Source organism: Somniosus microcephalus, chromosome 11, assembly GCF_052327205.1.
Source record: "Somniosus microcephalus isolate GS21.2 chromosome 11, FLI_Smic_1.0, whole genome shotgun sequence".
NCBI classification, from domain to species: domain Eukaryota; kingdom Metazoa; phylum Chordata; class Chondrichthyes; order Squaliformes; family Somniosidae; genus Somniosus; species Somniosus microcephalus.
The window spans coordinates 7,004,706-7,028,526 of NC_140997.1; the positions used below are offsets into that span (position 1 = coordinate 7,004,706).

At 51.2% G+C, this 23,821-nt stretch overlaps 1 protein-coding gene across 2 annotated transcripts in view; it reads right to left on the reverse strand.

Moving 5' to 3' along the window:
* LOC147110273 (ADP-ribosylation factor-binding protein GGA1-like) overlaps positions 1 to 23,821 on the reverse strand; it is a 38,944-nt gene that overhangs the window by 9,863 nt on the left and 5,260 nt on the right. For both annotated transcript variants that reach the window (XM_086000073.1, XM_086000074.1), the window contains exons 3-14: positions 23,505 to 23,580; positions 21,333 to 21,431; positions 20,472 to 20,595; positions 20,013 to 20,113; positions 17,596 to 17,676; positions 6,664 to 6,801; positions 6,204 to 6,285; positions 5,955 to 6,065; positions 4,291 to 4,413; positions 3,055 to 3,116; positions 2,645 to 2,772; positions 2,020 to 2,334 (exon numbers count right to left, since the gene is read on the reverse strand). In XM_086000073.1, the coding sequence (XP_085856199.1) occupies positions 2,020 to 2,334; positions 2,645 to 2,772; positions 3,055 to 3,116; positions 4,291 to 4,413; positions 5,955 to 6,065; positions 6,204 to 6,285; positions 6,664 to 6,801; positions 17,596 to 17,676; positions 20,013 to 20,113; positions 20,472 to 20,595; positions 21,333 to 21,431; positions 23,505 to 23,580 (1,440 nt within the window). The remainder of the gene's footprint in view (positions 1 to 2,019; positions 2,335 to 2,644; positions 2,773 to 3,054; positions 3,117 to 4,290; positions 4,414 to 5,954; positions 6,066 to 6,203; positions 6,286 to 6,663; positions 6,802 to 17,595; positions 17,677 to 20,012; positions 20,114 to 20,471; positions 20,596 to 21,332; positions 21,432 to 23,504; positions 23,581 to 23,821) is intronic.

Genomic DNA, 23,821 nt, shown 5'->3' on the forward strand with positions numbered 1-23,821 from the left:
GCAGTTAGCTCATCTCACCCAGGACAGCAGTAAGGGGAGCAAACTGGCCTCAGCACCCCTGGACTGGGGGAGGGGAAAGAAAAAAGTAAAGACCTGCATTTCTATAGCGCCTTTCACGAACTCAGGACGTCCCAACACGCTTTACAGCCAATGAAGTACTTTTTGAAGTGTAGTCACTGTTGTAATGCGGGAAACGCCAATTTGTGCACAGCAAGCTCCCACAAACAGCAACGTGATATTGACCAGATCATCTGTTTTAGTGATGTTGATTGAGGGATAAATATTGGCCCCAAGACATGGGGGAGAACTCCCGCCCCCTGCTCTTCTTCGAAACAGTGGCCGTGGGATCTTTTACGTCCACCTGCGAGGACAGACGGTGCCTCGGTTTAACGTCTCATCCGAAAGACGGGAACACCCCTCAGCCAGGCCCTCCTGTCTCTGATCGGTATCAGGACTCATAGAAACATAGAAGATAGGAGCAGGAGTAGGCCATTCGGCCCTTCGAGCCTGCTCCGCCATTCAACGAGATCATGGCTGATCATCCAAACCCTAGCACCTGGTCCCTACACCGACAGCCATCCCACCCAAGCCCTATCCCCGTAACCCCACGTATTTAATCCCCCCTAACACTAAGGGCCAATTTTTTTTTTATCATGGCCAATCAACCTAACCCGCACATCTTTGGACTGTGGGAGGAAACCGGAGCACCCGGAGGAAACCCACGCAAACACGGGGAGAATGTGCAAACTCCACACAGACACAGTCACCCTAGGCCGGATTTGAACCCGGGTGCCTGGCGCTGTGAGGCAACAGTGCTAACTGCTATGCCACCGTGCTGCCCCCCAGACCGTGCGGTCGAGCTGGGCTGTGTGGAGGTCGGGCCATGGGCCATCAGGGGGACTCCTGTTAAAACTCACTTCCAGCTGTAAGCCCGGGTCAGGGAGGGGCCTCCCCCAAGCGGGTGCTCCACCCCGTAAGTTGCAGCTCCTCCAACTCTGGCCTCCTGAGCATCCCTGATTATAATCGCTCCACCATTATCAGCCGTGCCTTCTGTTGCCTGGGCACCAAGCTCTGGAATTCCCTCCCTAAACCTCTCCACCTCGCTACCTCTCCTCCTTTAAGACGCTCCTTAAAACCTACCTCTTTAACCAAGCTTTTGGTCACTGTCCTAATAGCTCATGTGGCTCGGTGTCAAATTTTATCCGATAATCGCTCCTGTGAAGCTCCTTGGGACGTTTTACTACATCAAAGGCACTATATAAATACAAGTTGTTGTTGTACCAGATCCTGAAGATGGTCACAAAGGAAAGCACAGGTGAGGGAGGCCGTTTGGCCCATCTGGCTGATACCTCCACAGGGGTCTATGTTCCCCCATCACAGTATCCAACTCCCACTCCCCTTCCCGAGCCCATTCCAGGTACTGATCCCCATGCGCGCGCGTGTGTGCGTATGTCCCAAAGTCTCCTTCCCGACATCAGTCCTAAGCTCACCAACAAAACTGTATCTCCCCACCTAATCCCGTAATCATTTTCAACACAATTAGATCCCCTGCCCCCTGTTAATTGTATTCAGGTGGTGGGTATCAGTTGGGAACTCTCTTGTGTACATGTATATGGGAGCCTGCTCGGGAAGTGAGGGAGCTTATCTTGGGAGGGTGTGCACGGTATGTAATGTGTGTCTCTGTAAATAAAGGCTTGCAAGTGACGGAAGACTAGGCTCTAGTAATCTATCCTTCACCACCTGGCTCTCCGACTTTGAGACCACCCCCAACTATCAAAACTCCGACGGGTTGGAAATCTCTCTCTCGATTGATGGACGGAGGCGGCCGCCCCTCTCCCTCAGGGATCAGAGCCCCTCTCCCTCAGGGATCAGAGCCCCTCTCCCTCAGGGATCAGAGCCCCTCTCCCTCAGGGATCAGAGCCCCTCTCCCTCAGGGATCAGAGCCCCTCTCCCTCAGGGATCAGAGCCCCTCTCCCTCAGGGATCAGAGCCCCTCTCCCTCAGAGCGCTCCTAATGCACCTACTTGCTTTGATGCTCTCCAAAGGCACAAAGAGATTCTTCAAGGAGCTGTCGTCGGTGCCAGCTCGCTGCGGACTGCTGGGCGAGGGGTTCTGCGGAGCGGGCGAGACAGGTACGGGCTGGAGCGGCTGGGAGGGGGAGGCCTGGCAGAACCCTGGTGTTCCAGCAGATGGCATCAGTGATGGAGCGAGACGAGCCGGTGCTGGCAGCGGAGCAGAGGCTGCGGGAGAGCCGGGGTCCGAGGCAGCGGCCAGTTCATGGGTCAGAGCCTGGTTCTGAAGCTCCTTCAGCGTGGATTTCACATGTGGCTGGTCCCTGGTCAGACAACGAAAGGAATATTTTATTTTAAAATGAAAAGGAGGTTAAAATTATTGTTTTTTGGGTGCCTTGCTCCCCGAAATGATCTTCGCTTTGGATAGGAGTCCTGAGACCCGCTTCACAAATCGACAGAGCACTGCGGGAGCGCCGCACTGACGGAGGGGCAGTACTGAGGGAGCGCTGAGACGGCGAGAGAGAGAGAGACGGTGTGAGAGAGCGAGGGAGCGCGGGCGAGGGAGAGAAAGAAAGAGACAAACAAATAGACAGAGGGATAGAGAGAGACAGAGGAATAGCTGCAGCTTCTCACCAGCGGACGGCCTGAGCTCGGGTGCCAAGGGACTGTTCCATCAGTGTCCTCCCCAGCAGGTCCAGTCCGTCCAGGGCTCTGCTCCCATTGGAGGTGGAGGTCGGTGCGGTCACAGCCGGAGTCGCTTCCTGCAACAGAGCCACAGCGAGGGTTAAACCAGCGAGGGTTAAACCAGTGACATGCGCGGACTGTACAAGAGGCAAACCTGTATACAAGTTCCCTGTGGTGGGAAATGGGTTGTGGGGAGAGGGCTCTCCAAACCTCGTCCAGTGTGACACACCCGACACACACTCTCCCCACACACTCCCTCCCCACACGCTCCCTCGCTCCCCACACACTCGCTGTAACAGAGGGTCTAACAGCAGCAGGGGAGTCACGCACCACAGGAAAGGTCAACTTATCTTACGTACCTGGAACGTGTTCCAATTCACCGCGCCCGGTGCTTGCTGCATCAGCGGGGGATCATTCAGGCCTGGAAGAGCAATGTGCCAGTGAGTCACCACACAGAAACCAGCCGCACCCTCCCAAACACCATGCCCCTCATAGAGGACCATCGCTCCGGCACCGGGACCCCCAGAGAGGGTGATCCACAGGAGTTCTGCACAACCCCACAGGATGGGAACAGTGACCGTTTCCATTTTCAATCCAGGGTTTAGATCAATCGGAGGATATTAACTGCACTAGTCAAAGTGGGGAAAGAGGAATTCATGGTCACAAAGTTTGGGTGATGAAGGCCCATTTGATCCCATCCTCCAACACCAACCCTCTCTCTCCCCACGAACACCCACCTGAGAGGGCAGACGGGGCCTAGGTTAAACGTCTCGTCCGAAAAACGGCAACTCTAACAGTGCAGCGCTCCCTCAGTACTGCCCCTCCGACAGTGCGGCGCTCCCTCAGTACTGCCCCTCCGACAGTGCAGCGCTCCCTCAGTACTGCCCCTCCGACAGTGCAGCGCTCCCTCAGTACTGCCCCTCCGACAGTGCGGCGCTCCCTCAGTACTGCCCCTCCGACAGTGCAGCGCTCCCTCAGTACTGACCCTCCGACAGTGCAGCGCTCCCTCAGTACTGCCCCTCCGACAGTGCGGCGCTCCCTCAGTACTGCCCCTCCGACAGTGCGGCGCTCCCTCAGTACTGCCCCTCCGACAGTGCAGCGCTCCCTCAGTACTGCCCCTCCGACAGTGCAGCGCTCCCTCAGTACTGCACTGGAGCGTCAGCCTAGATGTTTGTGCTCAAGTCCGTGGAGTGGGACTTGAACCCACAACCTTCTGACTCAGAGGCGAGAGTGCTGCCCCACTGAGCTAAACTATCGGTTCCCTTCCCAGTGTTTATTTTGTGGATACATTAAGCGTCGATGGGCCAGGATAAGTTTGCGACTTATAACTCCGAGCCAGCCAGCGGCGCAAGGTCAGCCAGAGGGCAACGTGAGGTAAGCAGATGCAAGTTATCAAGGTAAACAGTGAGGTCATTATTCAAGCGTTAGTTACGATCGGGCTGGCACCCTGACGTCAGTCGGCCAATCGAGTAGAGCAATGGGACTTAGTCGAAGGGACGAAACCATGCAAGTCGCAGCCGCGGGACGCTGTGGACTGAGGCAGTCACCTGACCGGACGCCATTTTATTTAGTTAAAGGGGCAGAACGTTACCCACCCAGTGACATCAGCTCCTCATCCAGCCAGGGCGGCCGCTGCTTCCCGGGGCCCGCAGTCCAGACCATTCCAGCATTTCTGAAGTCCGACTCCAGATCGGTTAAATCCGCCAGCACGGGATCCGCTTCAAAAATCAAACCACTGAGATTAGATCCCGATTCTAAAAATTGCGATTTAATTCAAATACGGACCACTCGCACTCTGACCTCGCACCCCCCCACACTCGCACTCTGACCGCCCCCCGCACTCGCACTCTGACCTCCCCCCCGCACTCGCACTCTGACCTCCCCCCCGCACTCGCACTCTGACCTCCCCCTCGCACTCTGACCTCCCCCCGCACTCGCACTCTGACCTCCCCCCGCACTCGCACTCTGACCTCCCCCCGCACTCGCACTCTGACCTCCCCCCGCACTCGCACCTCCCCCCGCACTCGCACTCTGACCTCCCCCCCGCACTCGCACTCTGACCTCCCCCCCGCACTCGCACTCTGACCTCCCCCCGCACTCGCACTCTGACCTCCCCCCGCACTCGCACTCTGACCTCCCCCCGCACTCGCACTCTGACCTCCCCCCGCACTCGCACTCTGACCTCCCCCCGCACTCGCACTCTGACCTCGCCCCCGCCCACACTCGCACTCGCACCTCTCTGTCCTCAGCAAGTGCAGGGTCAGGGAAAGGGGGGAGGAGGAGGAAAGAACAAAAGGGAAGGTCTGCGATTGGGTGGAAGGCAGGAGAGATTAAATAACAAAAGGGATGATGGTGCGAGGCAAAAGAAGGTGGTAATGGGACAAGTAAAGAAACAAAAGATGGGTCTAGAGGAGATGGAAATGGCAACAGCAGAATCATCAACAGCTGCTGTCCGAAAAAGTGGGAGCGGTGGTTACGATCTGAAATTGTTGAACTCAATCTTGAGTCCAGAAGGCTGTAAAGTGCCTAATCAAAAGATGAGGTGCTGTTCCTCGAGCTTACGTTGAGCTTCATTGGAACAGTGCAAGAGGCCGAGGACAGAGAGGTCAGAGTGGGAGTGGAGCGGAGAATTAAAGTGACAGGCGAGCGGAAGCTCAGGGTCACCCTTACGGACTGAACGGAGGTGTTCCGCAAAGCGGTCACACAATCTGCGTTTGGTCTCCCCAATGTAGAGGAGACCGCATCGTGAGCAGCGAATACAGTATACTAAATTGCAAGAAGTACAAGTAAATCGCTGTTTCACCTGGAAGGGGTGTTTGGGGCCCTGGACAGTGGGAAGGGGGGAGGTAAAAGGGCATGTGTTGCATCTCCTGCACTTGCACGGGAAGGTGCTGGGCGAAGGGGAAGGGGTGCTGGGGGTGATAGAGGCGTGGGCCAGGGTGTCGTGGAGCGGTCCCTTCGGAATACTGAAAGGGGAGGGGAGGGGAAGATGTATTTGGTGGTGGGATCACGTTGGAGGTGGCGGAAATGGCGGAAGATGATCCGTTGAATGTAGAGGCTGGTGGGGTGAAAGGTGAGGACAAGGGGAACCCTATCGTGGTTCTGGGAGGGAGGGGAAGGGCAGAGAGCGGAAGCGCAGGAAATGAGACAGACATGGTCGAGGGCCGTGTCAACCACAGTAGAGGGGAATCCTTGGTTGAGACGTATCGGAAGCACAAAGTCTGCCAGTCACAGTGAGAGGGCAGCTGCGTAGGATTACCTTCGGAGGCTGGTTCTCGGGGGGTTACTCCGTTCTGCTCGTGTCCCTCCACTAGCTGCTTGTATGAGTTGACCACAAGGGTGAGCGAATCGTTGGCTTGTAGAATCTCCACTGTAAAAAAGAATCAGCATTACTGGGGTGCCTAAACTCGCAGCCAGTGGAAACGGATCAAACCCCCCGGGTCCCCCTCGTCAGGCCCCACCCCCCCCCCCGCCATTAAACGAGAACACACGGAAACGGGGTACGTACCCAAAGCTTCATCATTATCCACGGTGTCGCTTGCGAGTCGGAACAGCGTTGGCCGCAGCTGCTCACAGCGCTGATACAAGCCCTGTAGACAAAGAGCAGGGAGCACGGTGAGAGAGCACAAACCCGCAGTCAATCTCCCCTTTCATTTTTATTTTGGGTGCGTGGCCCATTCAAAATACCGCGCATGCGCGCTTTTTCCTATTTAAAAGCCGGTGAGCCGGCTGCGCAGGAGCTGCAGAGCACCGCGCGGCTTAAAGGGACACTGCCCACAGTGCTACAGCAAACACTCCGTGAAAACATCGGGTCAGACTGTTAAAATATACAGAATAACAGATACCCGGGAGTGAGTTACAGGCTGGAATCTACTCGAGGGGTTCGGGGGGTTTATATATAGAATCACAGACCCCCGGAGTGAGTTACAGGCTGGAATCTAATCGAGGGGTGTATATTAAATTGTCACCTTCATTACTTCTCTCTGGTTTTCTGCAATGCTGTCTCTCTGGTACAGCCTCAGCATCTCGTTCAGCAATTTTGTCTTGTTGTTCACCTCCTCAATGATGTGGATCCTTTTGCTGATTTTCTCGGCCTTCTCTTGGTCCTGTGAACAACTTCAGTTCGAGAATTTACCGGGTAACAAAGAAAGCGGCAATTACATTCGCTCCCAAAAAACCTTCCGCCTCACCCTCCGAGGGCGCGCGAGCCACAAATCCTCACGTGAGAGACTAGACCGGGAGTGTGGGCCAGCTATTCACAGAACACAACACTTGCCAGCGTGCACTGAGATCCCGAGCTGGATTTCCTGCCCGAACACAAAGACCGACGGCAATTGTAGCCTTCGCCGCGCTTTCCGGCTGTGTTCATCCCGCACGCAGAGCAGGATGGAGCCTGGGACCCTGCAGGAGGCTCCCTCACCCAGATAGTGGGACATTACCCACTTACAAGGGTGTTGCTGGGAGTAGAGAATCTTAGCTATGAGGAAAGACTGGATAGGCTGGGTCTGTTTTCCTTGGAACAGAGGAGGCTGAGGGGAGACCTTATTGAGGTCTATAAAATTATGAGGGGCCTAGATAAAGTGGACAGGAAGGACCTATTTCCCTTAGCAGAGGGGTCAAAAAACAGGGGGCACAGATTTAAAGTAATTGGTGGAAGGTTTAGAGGGGATTTGAGGGGAAATTTCTTCACCCAGAGGGTTGTGGGGGTCTGGAACTGACTGCCTGAAAGGGTGGTAGGGGCAGGAACCCTAACCACATTTAACAAGTGGCTAACAAGAGAAATTAGGGATAGCATAAGATCCAAGGAGAGGACATATAAATTGGCCAGAAAAAGCAATAATCCTGAGGATTGGGAGCAGTTTAGGATTCAACAAAGGAGGACAAAGGGATTAATTAAGAAAGGGATTAATTAAGAAAGGGAAAATAGAATATGAGAGTAAGCTTTCAGGGAACATAAAAACTGACTGTAAAAGCTTTTATAGATATGTGGAGAGAAAAAGATTGGTGAAGTCAAGCGTAGGTCCCTTGCAGTCAGAATCAGGGGAATATATAATGGGGAACAAAGAAATGGCAGACCAACTAAATACATATTTTGGTTCTGTCTTCACAAAGGAGGACACAAATAACCTCCCAGAGATGCCGGGGAACATAGGGTCTGATGAAAGGGTGGAACTGAAAAAAATCAGTATTTGTAGGGAAATGGTGTTAGGAAAATTGATGGGACTAAAGGCCGATAAATCCCCAGGGCCTGATAATCTACATCCTAGAGTACTTAAGGAAGTGGCCCTAGAAATAGTAGATGCATTGCTGGTCATCTTCCAGAACTCGATACGACTCTGGAACAGTACCCATGGATTGGAGGGTAGCTAATGTTACCCCACTATTCAAAAAAGGTGGTAGAGAAAAAGTGGGGAATTATAGACTGGTAAGCCCGACATCGGTAGTGGGGAAAATGCTAGAGTCCATTATAAAAGATGTAATAGCAGAGCACTTGGAAAACAGTGACAGGATCGGACAAAGTCAACATGGATTTACAAAAGGTAAATCGTGCTTGATTAATCTACTGGAATTTTTTGAGGATGTAACTGGTAAAATAGATAAGGGAGAACCAGTGGATGTGGTGTATTTGGACTTTCAGAAGGCTTTCGATAAGGTCCCGCATAAGAGATTAGCGTGCAAAATTAAGGCACATGGGATTGGGGGCAAGGTATTGACTTGGATAGAGAACTGGTTGGCGGATAGAAAGCAAAGAGTTGGAATAAAAGGGTCGTTTTCCGAGTGGCAGGCAGTGACTAGCGGGGTACCGCAAGGATCGGTCCTAGGACCCCAGCTGTTCACAATATATATTAATGATCTGGACAAGGGAATTTGATGTAATATCTCCAAATTTGCAGACGACACAAAGCTGGGTGGGAGGGTATGCTGTGAGGAGGATGTCGTGAAACTCCTTGGACAGGTTAGGTGAATGGGCAGAAACATGGCAAATGCACTATAAAATGTGGATAAATGTGAGGTTATCCACTTGTGGCAAAAACAGGAAGGCAGATTATTATTTGAATGGCAATAGATTGGGAGAAGGGGAAGTGCAATGAGACCTGGGTGTCCTTGTGCACCAGTCGCTGAAGGTAAGCATGCAGGTGCAGCAGGCAGTTAAGAAGGCAAATGGTATGTTGGCCTTCGTAGCAAGAGGGTTCGAGTACAAGAACAAGGATGTCTTGCTGCAGTTGTACAGGGCCTTGGCGAGACCACATCTTGAGTATTGTGTGCAGTTTTGGTCGCCTTATCTGAGGAAGGATGTTCTTGACATGGAAGGAGTGCAGCGAAGATTCACCAGGCTGATACCTGGGATGGCAGGAATGACGTACGAGGAGAGATTGTGTCGATTGGGCTTATACTCACTGGAGTTTAGAAGATTGAGAGGGGATCGCATCGAAACCTATAAAATTCTGTCAGGCCTGGACAGACTAGATGCAGGAAGGATGTTTCTGATGGCAGGGGAGTCCAGAACCAGGGGTCACAGTCTAAGGATAAGGGGTAAGCCATTTAGGACTGAGATGAGGAGGAATTTCTTCACCCAGAGAGTGGTGAACCTGTGGAATTCTCTGCCACAGAGGACAGTGGAGGCCAATTCATTAAATATATTCAAGAAGGAGTTGGATATATTTCTTAAGGCTAAAGGGATCAAGGGATATGGGGAGAAGGCAGGGACAGGGTACTGAATTTGGATGATCAGCCATGATCTCATTGAATGGCGGAGCAGGCTCGAGGGGCCGAATGGCCTACTCCTGCTCCTATCTTCTATGTTTCTATGTTTCAAGTACTTGGATGTGCACTTGGGATGCTGTAACCTGCAGGGCTACGGACCAAGAGCTGGGACGTGAGATTAGGCTGGATAGCTCTTTGTTGGTCGGCGCGGACACGATGGGCCGAAATGGCCTCCTTCCGTGCTGTAACTTTCTATGTTTTCTATGTTTGAACCACAGCCCAGTGTCTGTGATCGCTCCACACCGGCTGAGGGAACTCCGTTACAAATATCCAGTCAAATTGCTGAGTTAGTCCCGACTGATTTGAATGAGCAACCCCTCACTCCCCACCAAAGTGCTGTCTCTCACCCCCTCGTCACTGCTGGTTAAGCAGGTTACTGGGGAGACAATGCTGGTTAAGGAGGTTAATGGAGATGCACTGCTGGTTAAGGAGGTTAACGGAGATGCACTGCTGGTTAAGGAGGTTAACGAGATGCACTGCTGGTTGAGGTTAACGGAGATGCACTGCTGGTTAAGGAGGTTAACGGAGATGCACTGCTGGTTAAGGAGGTTACTGGAGATGCAATGCTGGTTAAGGAGGTTAATGGAGATACAGTGCTGGTTAAGGAGGTTAATGGAGATACACTGCTGGTTAAGGAGGTTGTGGTAAACCACTGTTTGTATTCCACTGTGTACATGCCTGGACATGCCTCGGCTGACTCCTCCCACAAGTCCTAGTATAAAGGTGACTGCTCCCCAGCCCTTTGTATTTCTGGACCGGTCGACCACTCGAGGCAGACCTTCATTCTTTTGTTAATAAAAGCCTTTAGTTACTCTCTTAACTCTCAGTCTTTTATGAGTAATTGATAGCGCATCAATTTTATTAACAAAATTTTTATAATGGAGAAGATCCTCACACCAGCATGCCTGGACTTAGATCATCGGGAGGCGGACTCATCCACCAAGTTTACTCACTGGCTTAAGTGTTTCGAAAAATTCCTGACCGCCTCCGAAGCAATCAAATCGGACGAGGACAAACTGGATGTCCTGACCTCCAAAGTGAACCACTGAGTGTACTCGATCATCCAAGACGCGACCTCGTACGCGGACGCTATCAAGCTCCTCAAGGACCAGTACACGCGCCCAGTGAACGAAGTGTACGCCAGGCACCTTCTGGGGAGTCGTAAACAACAACCTGGGGAATCGACCGTGGAATACCTTCAGGCACTGTCTGTGCTTGGCCGGGCCTGTGGTTGTAAGGATGTAAAGGCCGCCGTGTACACAGAGGAACTTATCCGGGACGCTTTTGTAGCGGGCCACAGATCCAATTACACCCGACAGCGACTGTTGGAGCAGAGTGACCTCGACCTCAACAAGGCCTCTGAACTCGCACTATCATTGGATGCAGCCTACCGGGGCATGGATGCCTACTCCTCTGCACCGTGGACGCCGCGGGGAATGACAGCCTGGGACACGGTAGGACCGCCTCATAGTGCCGTGCCACCCCAGCCACACCCCAGCAATGGCCCAACTACCGCAGCAGTGTCCCAAGGCCAGAAATGCTACTTCTGTGGCCAGGCAAAACACCCCAGAGCGCGCTGCCCGGCGAAAAACGCGATCTGCTCGGGCTGCGGGAAGAAGGGACACTACGCTAACGTCTGCAGGGCCAAAGCCACCCCGAACCCCAGCAGCGCCGCGTGTGGGCCATGCGGGCCGCCATCTTGGGCCTCCCCGGCCATGTGCGAACCACCGGTACAGCAGCCATTTTGGACGCCTCCAGCCACATGGGGATCATGGACGCCGCCATCTTGGACGACAGCCGGAACGCAGCAGGCCCCCAACACCGCCTCATCTGATACCCGCAGCGACACACCAACCCCTACGCTGGCATCCGTTACACTGGACCAAGCGAGACCGCACCAGCTGGCCAGTTCCACAATGGACATTAAGGTAAATGGCCACGATACAATCTGCCTTTTTGACTCTGGGAGCACGGAGAGCTTCGTCCACCCCGACACGGTGCGGCGTTGCTCTCTCCCAGTCCTGCCTGCGCACCAGCGGATTTCTATGGCCTCCGAGTCCCAGTCGGCGGACATCGGCGGCTACTGCATAGTGACACTCGTAGTAGACGGGACCGTGTACGATCATTTTAAACTTCTGGTCCTGCCCGACCTCTGCGCTGCCGTCCTGCTGGGGTTAGATTTTCAGTGCCACCTTAAAAGTGTTACGATGGCGTACGGTGGACCCCTACCCCCACTCACAGTCCGCAGCCAGCAGCTCCCAAATTGCCCGCCGCGCACCAGGTGCAACCTCTCCACACTCAGAGTCACCCCCCCCCCCCCCACTGTTTGCTAACCTCACCCCCGACTGTAAGCCCATCGCCACAAAGAGCAGGCGATACAGTGCCGGGGACAGGGTTTTCATTAAAACCGAAGTGGAGCGGCTCCTGAAGGAAGGGATTATTGAGGGCAGCACCAGCCCCTGGCGAGCCCAGGTTGTGGTCGTTAAGACCGGCGAGAAGCAGCGCCTGGTCATCGACTACAGCCAGACAATAAATCGCTACACCCTGCTGGACGCCTACCCACTCCCCCGCATAGCTGATATGGTCAACCAGATCGCGCAGTACCGCGTCTTCTCGACCATTGACCTGAAATCAGCGTACCACCAGCTCCCTATCCGCCCTGAGGACCGCCAGTATACTGCCTTTGAGGCAAACGGACGCCTCTACCACTTCCTTAGGGTTCCCTTTGGCGTCACCAACGGGGTCTCCGTCTTCCAAAGGGAGATGGACCGGATGGTAGATCAAAATGCGTTGCAGGCCACTTTCCCATATCTGGACAATGTGACCATCTGCGGCCGTGACTTGCAGGACCATGACGCAAACCTCGAAAAATTCCTCCGCACCGCCCAACTCCTGAACCTGACATATAACAAGGAGAAGTGCATATTCCGCACAAACCGCCTCGCCATCCTTGGCTGTGTTGTGGAACACGGAGTCATCGGCCCCGACCCCGACCGGATGCGTCCCCTTATGGAACTCCCACTGCCTCAAGGCCCTGAAGAGGTGCCTAGGGTTTTTCTCCTATTATGCCCAGTGGGTCCCCTACTATGCGGACAAGGCCCATCCGCTGATCAAGTCCACCTCTTTTCCCTTGACGGCAGAGGCCCGCTTAGCCTTCCACCGTATCAAGGAAGACATTGCCAAAGCCACCATGCACGCAGTGGACGAATCCATCCCCTTCCAGGTGGAAAGCGACGCGTCCGACTTTGCCCTGGCTGCTACCCTCAATCAGGCGGGGAGACCCGTGGCCTTCTTTTCACGAACCCTCCAAGGCCCGGAGACCAGACACTCCGCTGTTGAGAAGGAGGCCCAGGCGATTGTGGAGGCTGTGCGTCATTGGAGGCACTACCTGGCCGGAAAACGATTTACCCTGCTCACTGACCAACGTTCAGTTGCTTTCATGTTTAACAACAAGCAGAGGGGCAAAATCAAAAATGACAAGATCTTGAGGTGGAGAATCGAACTTTCCACCGACAATTACGAGATCTTGTACCGGCCCGGGAAGCTCAATGAACCCCCGGATGCGCTATCGCGTGGCACCTGCGCCAGCGCGCAGATCGATAGACTGCGGGCCCTCCACAATGACCTCTGCCACCCGGGGGTCACCAGGTTCTTCCACTTCATCAAGGCCCGCAACCTGCCTTACTCTATTGAGGAGGTCAGGACCATGACCAGGATCTGCCAAGTCTGCGCTGAGTGCAAACCGCACTTTTATAGACCAGACAGGGCCCACCTGATAAAAGCCACTCGCCCCTTCGCGTTGATTTTAAAGGGCCTCTCCCCTCCTCCGACCGCAATGTGTACTTCCTCAATATTATTGATGAGTACTCCCGTTTCCCGTTCGCCATCCCCTGCCCGGACATGACCAGTGCCACGGCCATTAAATGTCTGAACGACCTCTTCACTCTGTTCGGTTTCCGCAGCTATATCCATAGCGACCGGGGCTCGTCGTTTATGAGCGACGAACTCCGTCAGTACCTGCTAACTAGGGGTATTGCCACAAGCAGGACCACCAGTTACAACCCCCGGGGGAACGGACAGGTGGAAAGAGAAAATGCGACAGTTTGGAAGGCCGCCCTGCTAGCCTTAAAGTCTAGGGGCCTTCCAACCTCCCGCTGGCAGGATGTGCTCCCCGATGCGCTCCACTCTATTCGGTCACTGCTCTGCACTGCCACTAACGCCACCCCTCATGAGAAAATGTTTGTCTTCCCAAGGAAGTCCACATCGGGGACATCGCTACCGCCATGGCTGACGTCCCCAGGGCCGGTCCTACTGAGAAGGCACGTGAGGACCCATAAAACGGACCCCCTGGTCGAGAGGGTCGACCTCCTCCACGCCAACCCCCAGTATGCTTACATTACATACCCGGACGGGCGGGAGGACACAGTCTCCATAAGAGACCTTGCACCCTCGGGGGCCGCAGTAACCCACTACTCACTACCACCCCCCCCCCACGATCCGATATCCAGCCCCAGCAGACGGCAGGCCTGGGCCCCGCGACCCGCTCGACCTCTACGAGGACGACACGCCTGTGCCACAGCCCACGCAGGACTCGACGCCGGAAGCTCCACTACCCCTGCCGTTGCCACGCCGATCACAGCGGCAGACAAGACCTCCGGAGAGACTCCAATACACTAACTTTTAATACACTTCACCCCGCCGGACTCAATTTTAAACAAGGGGTGAATGTGGTAAACCACTGTTTGTATTCCACTGTGTACATGCCTGGACATGCCTCGGCTGACTCCTCCCACAAGTCCTAGTATAAAGGTGACTGCTCCCCAGCCCTTTGTATTTCTGGACCGGTCGACCACTCGAGGCAGACCTTCATTCTTTTATTAATAAAAGCCTTTAGTTACTCTCTTAACTCTCAGTCTTTTATGAGTAATTGATAGCGCATCAGAGGTTAATGGAGATACACTGCTGGTTAAGGAGGTTAATGGAGAACATAAGAAATAGGAGCAGGAGTAGGCCAATCGGCCCCTCGAGCCTGCTCCACCATTCAACAAGATCATGGCTGATCTGATCCTAACCTCAAATATACTATCACTCTCCATCCCACCCGAACCCATGTGATCTCCCGGGAGGCGAAAAACCAGATTTTAAAAAACCCAATGGCCAATTTGGGAGAAAAAATCTGGGAAATTCCTCTCCGACCCATCTAGGCGATCGAAACTCGTCCAGGAGTTCACTCCGTCCCTATATTTTCTACAGTACTTACCTTCTGTAAAGGCGATCTCCACCCCAGCCAGGAACAGCAATAAAACCATCTCCTGAAATCTAACAGAATTAGAACACAAGAAGTAGGAGCAGAACCAGGCTACACGGCCCCTGGGCCCGCTCCACTACCCACAGGCCGAACCTAGACTCATGTCCAATTTCCTGCCCGCGCCCCGTAACCCTTAATTCCCTTTACTTCTAGGAAACTATCTATTTCGGTTTTAAATTTATTTAATGATGTAGCTTCCACAGCTTTCTGGGGCAGCAAATTCCACAAACCTACCACCCTCTGAGTGAAGAAGTTTCTCCTCATCTCAGTTTTGAAGGAGCAGCCCCTTATTCTAAGATTATGCCCCCTAGTTCTAGTTTCACCCATCATTGGGAACATCCTCACCGCATCCACCCGATCAAGCCCCTTCACAATCTTATATGTTTCAATAAGATCGCCTCTCATTCTTCTGAACTCCAATGAGTAGAGTCCCAATCTACTCAACCTCTCCTCATATGTCCATCCCCTCATCCCCGGAATTAACCGAGTGAACCTTCTTTGTACTGACTCGAGCGCAAGTATGTCTTTTCTTAAGTATGGACACCAAAACTGTATGCAGTATTCCAGGTGCAGTCTCACCAATACCTTGTACAACTGCAGCAATACCTCCCTGTTTTTATATTCTATCCCCCTAGCAATAAAAGCCAACATTCCATTGGCCTTCTTGATCACTTGCTGCACCTGTATACTAACTTTTTGAGTTTCGTGCACCAGGACCCCCAGATCCCTTTGTACGACAGTACTTTCCAGTTTCTTGCCATTAAGATAATAACTTGCTCTATGATTTTTCCTGCCAAAGTGCATAACCTCACACTTTCCAGTATTGTATTCCATCTGCCAAATCTCTGCCCACTTACTTAGCCTGTCTATGTCCCTTTGCAGGTTTTTTATGTCCTCCTCACTCACTACTTTCCCTCCCATCTTTGTATCATCTGCAAACTTTGATATGTTACACTCGGTCCCCTCCTCCAAATCGTTAATATAGATTGTAAAGAGTTGGGGACCCAGCACTGACCCCTGCGGAACACCACTAGTTACTGATTGCCAGTCTGAGAATGAACCATTTATCCCAACTCTCTGCTTTCTGTTAGAGAGCCAATCCTCCACCCACACCAGAATATTACCCCCAATCCCGTGATTTTTTATCTTGAGCAATAATCTTTTGTGTGGCACCTTGTCAAATGCCTTTTGGAAGTCTAAATACACTACGTCCATTGGTTCCCCTTTATCCACCCTGTATGTTACTTCCTCAAGAACTCAAGCAAATTTGTCAATCATGACTTCCCCTTCATGAAACCATGCTGAATTTGTCCTATTAAATTATGTGTATCCAAATGTCCCGTTACTGTCTCCTTAATAATGGACTCTAACATTTTACCAACCACAGATGTTAGGCTAACAGGTCTATGGTTTCCAGCCTTCTGCCTACTACCCTTTTTAAATAAGGGTGTTACATTAGCAGTTTTCAAATCTGCCGGGACCTTTGCTGAGTCCAGGGAGTTTTGGAAAATTATTACCAATGCATCCACAATCCCTACCGCCACGTCCCTCAAGACCCTAGGATGTAAGCCATCAGGTCCAGGGGATTTATCCACCTCGAGTCCCATTATTTTACCAAGTACCACTTCCTTAGTGATTTTAATCGTATTTAGCTCCTCCCCCCCTAGAGCCCCCTGTTTGTCCAGTGTTGGGATATTCTTAGTATCCTCTACCGTAAAGACTGATACAAAATATTTGTTCAGCGTTTTTGCCATCTCCATGTTTCCCACCATTAATTTCCCAGTCTCATCCTCTAAGGGACCAACATTTATTTAGCCACCCTTTTTCTTTTTATATAACTATAGAAACTTTTGCTATCTGTTTTTATGTTTTTTGCTAATTTACTTTCATAATCTATCTTCCCTTTCTTAATCAATCTTTTAGTTATTTTTTGCTGTCTTTTAAAGACTTCCCAATCTTCTATCCTCCCACTAGATTTGGCTACTTCATATGCCCTTGTTTTTAGTCGGATACTATCCTTAATTACTTTACTTAGCCACGGATGGCTATCTTTTCTTTTACACCCTTTTTTCCTCAGTGGAATATTTTTTTTGTGGAAGATACACTGCTGGTTAAGGAGGTTAATGGAGATACAATGCTAGTTAAGGAGGTTAATGGAGATACAATGCTAGTTAAGGAGGTTAATGGAGATACAATGCTAGTTAAGGAGGTTAATGGAGATACAATGCTAGTTAAGGAGGTTAATGGGATACAATGCTAGTTAAGGAGGTTAATGCAATACTATGCTGGATAAAAAGGTTAATGGGATACACACTGCTAGTTAAGGAGGTTAATGGAGAAACAATGCTGGTTAAGGAGGTTAATAGGATACACACTGCTAGTTAGGGAGGTTAATGGGATACACACTGCTAGTTAAGGAGGTTAATGGAATACAATGCTCGTTAAGGCAGTTAATGGGGATACAGTGCTAGTTAAGGAGGTTAATGGGATACAATGCTGGTTAAGGAGGTTAATGGGATACAATGCTGGTTAAGGAGGTTAATGGGATACAATGCTGGTGAAGGAGGTTAATGGGATACAATGCTGGTGAAGGAGGTTAATGGGATACAATGCTGGTGAAGGAGGTTAATGGAGATACAATGCTGGTTAAGGAGGTTAATGGAGATACAATGCTGGTTAAGGAGGTTAATGGAGATACAGTGCTGGTTAAGGAGGTTAATGGGATACAATGCTGGTGAAGGAGGTCAGTGCGGATTCATACTGCTCCTGCCCAGAGTTGTGTTTTACAGGCGCTCGATAGTTTCCCAACGGCTGTGAATGAACTCACCTCTTTGATGACATTCTTGATCAGTCTGTTGGCAGCCTGCAGGTCCTCTGGGTGGTTGCTCTTGAGAAGTCTCGCCAGGAGCTGTGGAGACAGGATTTTACAGAAAGGATTCGCCAATTACTATTTTGTGCTTTACGGATGTTCTGTTTTCTCTGGGCTCATTTGCCACCAGAGGGTAGAATTGGGACTCTCCAACTCTCCGAATATCAATTTATTTACTTTCCATGATTGATTTTCCCAAAATTTACTGTCCCACCACCACCGTGATGGCATGCTCCGGGGCAGGGATAAGAAAAGACAGACTTTACATTTATATAGCACCTTTCACGACCCCAAGGTCGGTTGAGTGGAAAGGGAGAGAAGGTCAGAGAAAGGTTAGTCAGTGGTCAAAACCATGGCTGCAGAGAGGCCACGAGGGACGACCAGATCAAGGTAACGGCAAAGGGTACGGATTGGGGTGTTGATGTGAAGTGTGGAGTTGAGGAAGGGAAGGAGACAGGTGCAGTCGGAGGAGCAGAGAGTCGGGATAAATGGGTCATTTTCCGGTTGGCAAACGGTAACTAGTGGGGTGCCACAGGGATCGGTGCTGGGGCCTCAACTATTTATAATCTACATTAATGACTTGGATGAAGGGGCCAAGTGTAATGTAGCCAAGTTTGCGGATGATACAAAGATGGGTGGGAAAGCAAGTTGTGCAGAGGACTCAAAGAACCTGCAAAGGGATATAGACAGGCTAAGTGAGTGGGCAAACATTTGGCAGATGGAGTATAATGTGGGAAATTGCGAGGTTATCCACTTTGGCAGGAAAAATAAAAAAGCACATTATTTAAATGGAGAGAGATTACAAAATGCTACAGTTCAGAGGGACCTGGGGGTCCTGGTGCATGAAACACAAAAAGTTAGCATGCAGGTACAGCAAGTAATCAAAAGGCAAATGGAATGTTGGCCTTTATTTCAAAAGGGTTGGAGTATAAAAGCAGGGAAGTCCTGCTACAACTGTACAGGGTGTTGGTGAGACCACACCTTGAGTACTGAGCACAGTTTTGGTCTCCTTATTTAAGGAAGGATATACTTGCATTGGAGGCAGTTCAGAGACGATTCACTCGGTTAATTCCAGAGATGAGGGGGTTGACTTATGAGGAAAGATTGAGCATGTTGGGCCTATACTCATTGGAATTTAGAAGAATGAGAGGTGATCTTATTGAAATATATAAGTTACTGAGGGGGCTCGACAAGGTAGATGCAGAGAGGATGTTTCCCCTCGTGGAGAAATCTAAAACGCGGGGGCACAGATTTAGAATAAAGGGTCGCCTTTTTAGAACGGAGGTGAGGAGGAATTTCTTCTCTCAGGTGAGTCGTAAATCTGTGGAATTCTCTGCCCCAGAGAGCCGTGGAGGCTGGGTCATTGAATACATTTAAGGTGGAGATAGGGAGATTTTTACAAGATAAGGGAGTGAAGGGTTATGGGGAGCGGGCGGGGAAGTGGCTTTGAGCCCGAGATCAGCCATGATCTTATTGAATGGCGGAGCAGGCTCGAGGGGCCAAGTGGCCTATTCCTGCTCCTATTTCTTATGTTCTTATGTAGAAGAGGAGCTGGGGGAATTGAGGAAGGGAAGGAGAGAGGTACAGTTGGAGGAGAGGAGCTGGGGGAGTTGAGGAAGGGAAGGAGAGAGGTGCAGTCGGAGGAGAGGAGCTGGGGGAGTTGAGGAAGGGAAGGAGACAGGTACAGTTGGAGGAGAGGAGCTGGGGGAATTGAGGAAGGGAAGGAGACAGGTACAGTTGGAGGAGAGGAGCTGGGGGAGTTGAGGAAGGGAAGGAGACAGGTACAGTTGGAGGAGAGGAGCTGGGGGAGTTGAGGAAGGGAAGGAGAGAGGTGCAGTCGGAGGAGAGGAGCTGGGGGAGTTGAGGAAGGGAAGGAGACAGGTACAGTTGGAGGAGAGGAGCTGGGGGAGTTGAGGAAGGGAAGGAGAGAGGTGCAGTCGGAGGAGAGGAGCTGGGGGAGTTGAGGAAGGGAAGGAGACAGGTACAGTTGGAGGAGAGGAGCTGGGGGAGTTGAGGAAGGGAAGGAGAGAGGTGCAGTCGGAGGAGAGGAGCTGGGGGAGTTGAGGAAGGGAAGGAGACAGGTACAGTTGGAGGAGAGGAGCTGGGGGAGTTGAGGAAGGGAAGGAGAGAGGTGCAGTCGGAGGAGAGGAGCTGGGGGAGTTGAGGAAGGGAAGGAGACAGGTACAGTTGGAGGAGAGGAGCTGGGGGAGTTGAGGAAGGGAAGGAGACAGGTACAGTTGGAGGAGAGGAGCTGGGGGAGTTGAGGTGCAGGTTGAAATCCCCGAGGATGGGAAGGCTGGTCAAACACCTGTCCAGGGTGGCAGTGCCCTGTCAGTGTTCACACATGCGTACGGTTGAAGGAGTGTTTCTTTTACCTTTGATTTCTCATCCTCATCAAAAAGCGAGCTCTTCATTCTCGGAGAAGGCGGGGGCAAAGGTTTCTCATCCGGTAATTTAGGATCCTGCTTTATGATACCTAAATAGTGGGACATAAAACACATGGAAGGAAAACCAGATGGTTACACTACACTGACAGTAAGAGTATCATATTACTGTGCCCCCCCCCCCACCCCCAACATCTCATAATGCATGCAGTGTGGCCAGGATTAGATTTAACACCTTTCTCAAATTGTTCTGCTCTCTCTAGGGAACATTGAATCTCCTCCCACAGCCCATGTACAATGGGTGGGTAGAGTCTGTGATAGGGGAGATTGTACATGGGGTGTGGGAGGAGATTCAATGGGTGGGTAGAGTCTGTGATAGGGGAGAGTGTACATGGGGTGTGGGAGGAACATGTTACACACGGTTCGCTGAGTTGGTCACGTGTTACACACCTTGCTTCTTCAGCATCTGATAGGCGTCTCTGATTTTTATTTCGTCTGGCAGCCACAGTGTCCAGCTGTACAATATTTCTATTAACTTGGTCTTCACTTGTTCCGAGGACCACAAGCCCAGGTACTACAGGGAGTGAAAAAGCAAATCAAAAAAGGTCCGAGTTTAGGGAGCTGCAGTCCTGGCTCCCTGCGCTCTGCTGACACTCTGCCATCCTCCCTCCGTCCTTCAGCTGAAAGCCACAGCTCGCTCAGGGAGCTTGTAAAGTGTCAGAAGAGAGTCGGGGAATCCAGGTGACACCCAGCCTGCCAGAGAGGGTTACGTCATCCGAGTGAGTCTCCTCCTGTCAACAGAGCCACTTTCTGGGGGCAACCCCTTTCAGCAAGGGGTGCGTTTGGCAATTTCCGAGGTGGCTGGAGGCGCACTGCTCAGACCCGCTCTGGAATAACGGCGTTCAGTTCTGGGCCCCGCACCTCAGGAAGGATACACTGGCCTTGGAGGGGGGAGCAGCGTAGATTCACCGGGGCTTAAAGGGTTAAATTACGAGGACAGACTGGGCTTGTATTCCCTCGAGTATAGAAGATTAAGGGGTGATCTAATCGAGGTGTTTAAAATGATTAAAAGATTCAACAGAGAGAATCTATTTCCTCTGGTGGGGGGAGTCCAGAACAAGGGGGCAGAACCTTAAAATTAGAGCCAGGCCGTTCAGGGGTGATGTCAGGAAGCACTTCTTCACACAAAGGGTCGAGGAAAAACTGGAACTCTCACACAGGCAAACTAAGAAAATCAGATAAGAAAGCGCCATAACATTTAACGTTAGCACCAAGACTCAAAGATACAATATTGATCAAGGACACAGGTACCTTTGGTGATAACACTTTAATTAGATCATTTAAAAATCGAAATTTCCCGGCTTCGCTCTGAAACCGCTTGCCGCAGTTGCTCATGCAGGTCTCCAACACCTGTGGAAAGAGAGCAGGTCATCAGACTCCGCACACAACACAGAAACATCGACCCCAAACCAGCAGCCACAACACAGGCCCAGAGGCCAATCAATGGAACAGGCTCCTGGGGACACAGTGGGAGATGTTAGTATTGATTCATTCAAATTCAAATTAGATAGATTACTTTCAGGAAATAACATTTTAGGATCCAGTATAGGAGTAATTTGAGACAGGACGTGGGGTGAGTGCAGCGAGCTCAGGAGGAACCGGTGACTTTCCTCTGGTTCCCAAAGCTCTCCCCCACTGGGGGTTTCCTCACCTCATGTCTGGGTCTGTTGTAGACTCACTGACAGAGATTAATCGCAGTGATTGGTCAACAACTCAATGATCATATCATGGGACTACCATGATGGTAGAAGGTGAACTAGATGGACCTCGGTCTTTGTCCGTCTATCAATTCCTATTTTCCTTTATCATATTTTTGCATTGCGAGGAGATCAATTGATGTAGAGAGAGCTTTACTCTGTATCTAATCCGTGCTGTACCTGCCCTGGGACTGTTTGATGGGGACAGTGTAGAGGGAGCTTTACTGGAATACAATACTGGAAAGTGTGAGGTTATGCACTTTGGCAGGAAAAATCGTAGAGCAAGTTATTATCTTAATGGCAAGAAACTGGAAAGTACTGAAGTACAAAGGGATCCGAGGGTCCTGGTGCACGAAACTCAAAAGGTTAGTATGCAGGTGCAGCAAGTGATTAAGAAGGCCAATGGAATGTTGGCTTTCATTGCTAGGGGGATAGAATATAAAAATAGGGAGGTATTGCTTCAGTTGTACAAGGTATTGGTGAGACTGCACCTGGAATACTGCATATAGTTTTGGTGTCCATACTTAAGAAAAGACATACTTGCTCTCGAGTCAGTACAAAGAAGGTTCACTCGGTTAATCCCGGGGATGAGGGGATGGACATATGAGGAGAGGTTGAGTAGATTGGGACTCTACTCATTGGAGTTCAGAAGAATGAGAGGCGATCTTATTGAAACATATAAGATTGTGAAGGGGTTGGATCGGGTGGATGCGGGGAGGATGTTCCCGATGATGGGTGAAACTAGAACTAGGGGGCATAGTCTTAGAATAAGGGGCTGCGCTTTCAAAACTGAGATGAGGAGGAACTACTTCACTCAGAGGGTGGTAGGCCCATGGAATATGCTGCCCCAAAAAGCTGTAGAAGCTACATCATTACATAAATTTAAAACAGAAATAGACAGTTTCCTAGAAGTAAAGGGAATAAAGGGTTACGGGGAGCGGGCAGGAATTTGGACAGGAGTCTAGGTTCGGATCGGTCATGGCCCTGTGGGTAGCGGAGCGGGCCCAGGGGCCGTGTAGCCTGATCCTGCTCCTATTTCGTGTGTCTAATTCTGTTAGATTCAGGAGATGGTTCTGTGATAGTAGATTGGCGGTTAGGATCAGATCAGCCATGATCTTATTGAATGGCGGAGCAGGCTCGAGGGGCCGATTGGCCTACTCCTGCTCCTATTTCTTATGTTCTTATGTTCGTTACTCTGTATCTAACCCGTGCTGTATCTGCCCTGGGAGTGTTTGATGGGGACAGTGTAGAGGGAGCTTTACTCTGTATCTAACCCGTGCTGTACCTGCCCTGGGAGTGTTTGATGGGACAGTGTAGCGGGAGCTTTACTCTGTATCTAACCCGTGCTGTACCTGCCCTGGGAGTGTTTGATGGGACAGTGTAGAGGGAGCTTTACTCTGTATCTAACCCGTGCTGTACCTGCCCTGGGAGTGTTTGATGGGACAGTGTAGAAGGAGCTTTACTCTGTATCTAACCCGTGCTGTACCTGCCCTGGGAGTGTTTGATGGGACAGTGTAGAGGGAGCTTTACTCTGTATCTAACCTGTGCTGTACCTGCCCTGGGAGTGTTTGATGGAACAGTGTAGAGGGAGCTTTACTCTGTATCTAACCCGTGCTGTACCTGCCCTGGGAGTGTTTGATGGGACAGTGTAGAGGGAGCTTTACTCTGTATCTAACCCGTGCTGTACCTGTCCTGATGGGACTCGTGTGTAAAGTTACGTGCTCACCGTTAGTGCGTACAACGCCTCCCTTTCTTGTGGCGACTGGATTTTGTGGCCCAATAGGCGAGTTGCAATCTGTGGGCTGAAGACAGAAGTTTACATTTCAATTGTCGCTCGTTCGCGTTTTCATCTCTTCAGTTAATACCGTTCGGTACAGTGCCTTTACAAAGATGGCGGCCCACCATCAGGACCCCATGCTTAAACTGTATTCCTGTTACATCTGCCCTGCTTTTTAAAATCATAGAATGATAGGTGATCTCACTGAAATGTATAAAATACTTAAGGGGGATTGACAGGGTGGATGCTGGGCAGATGTTTCCCCT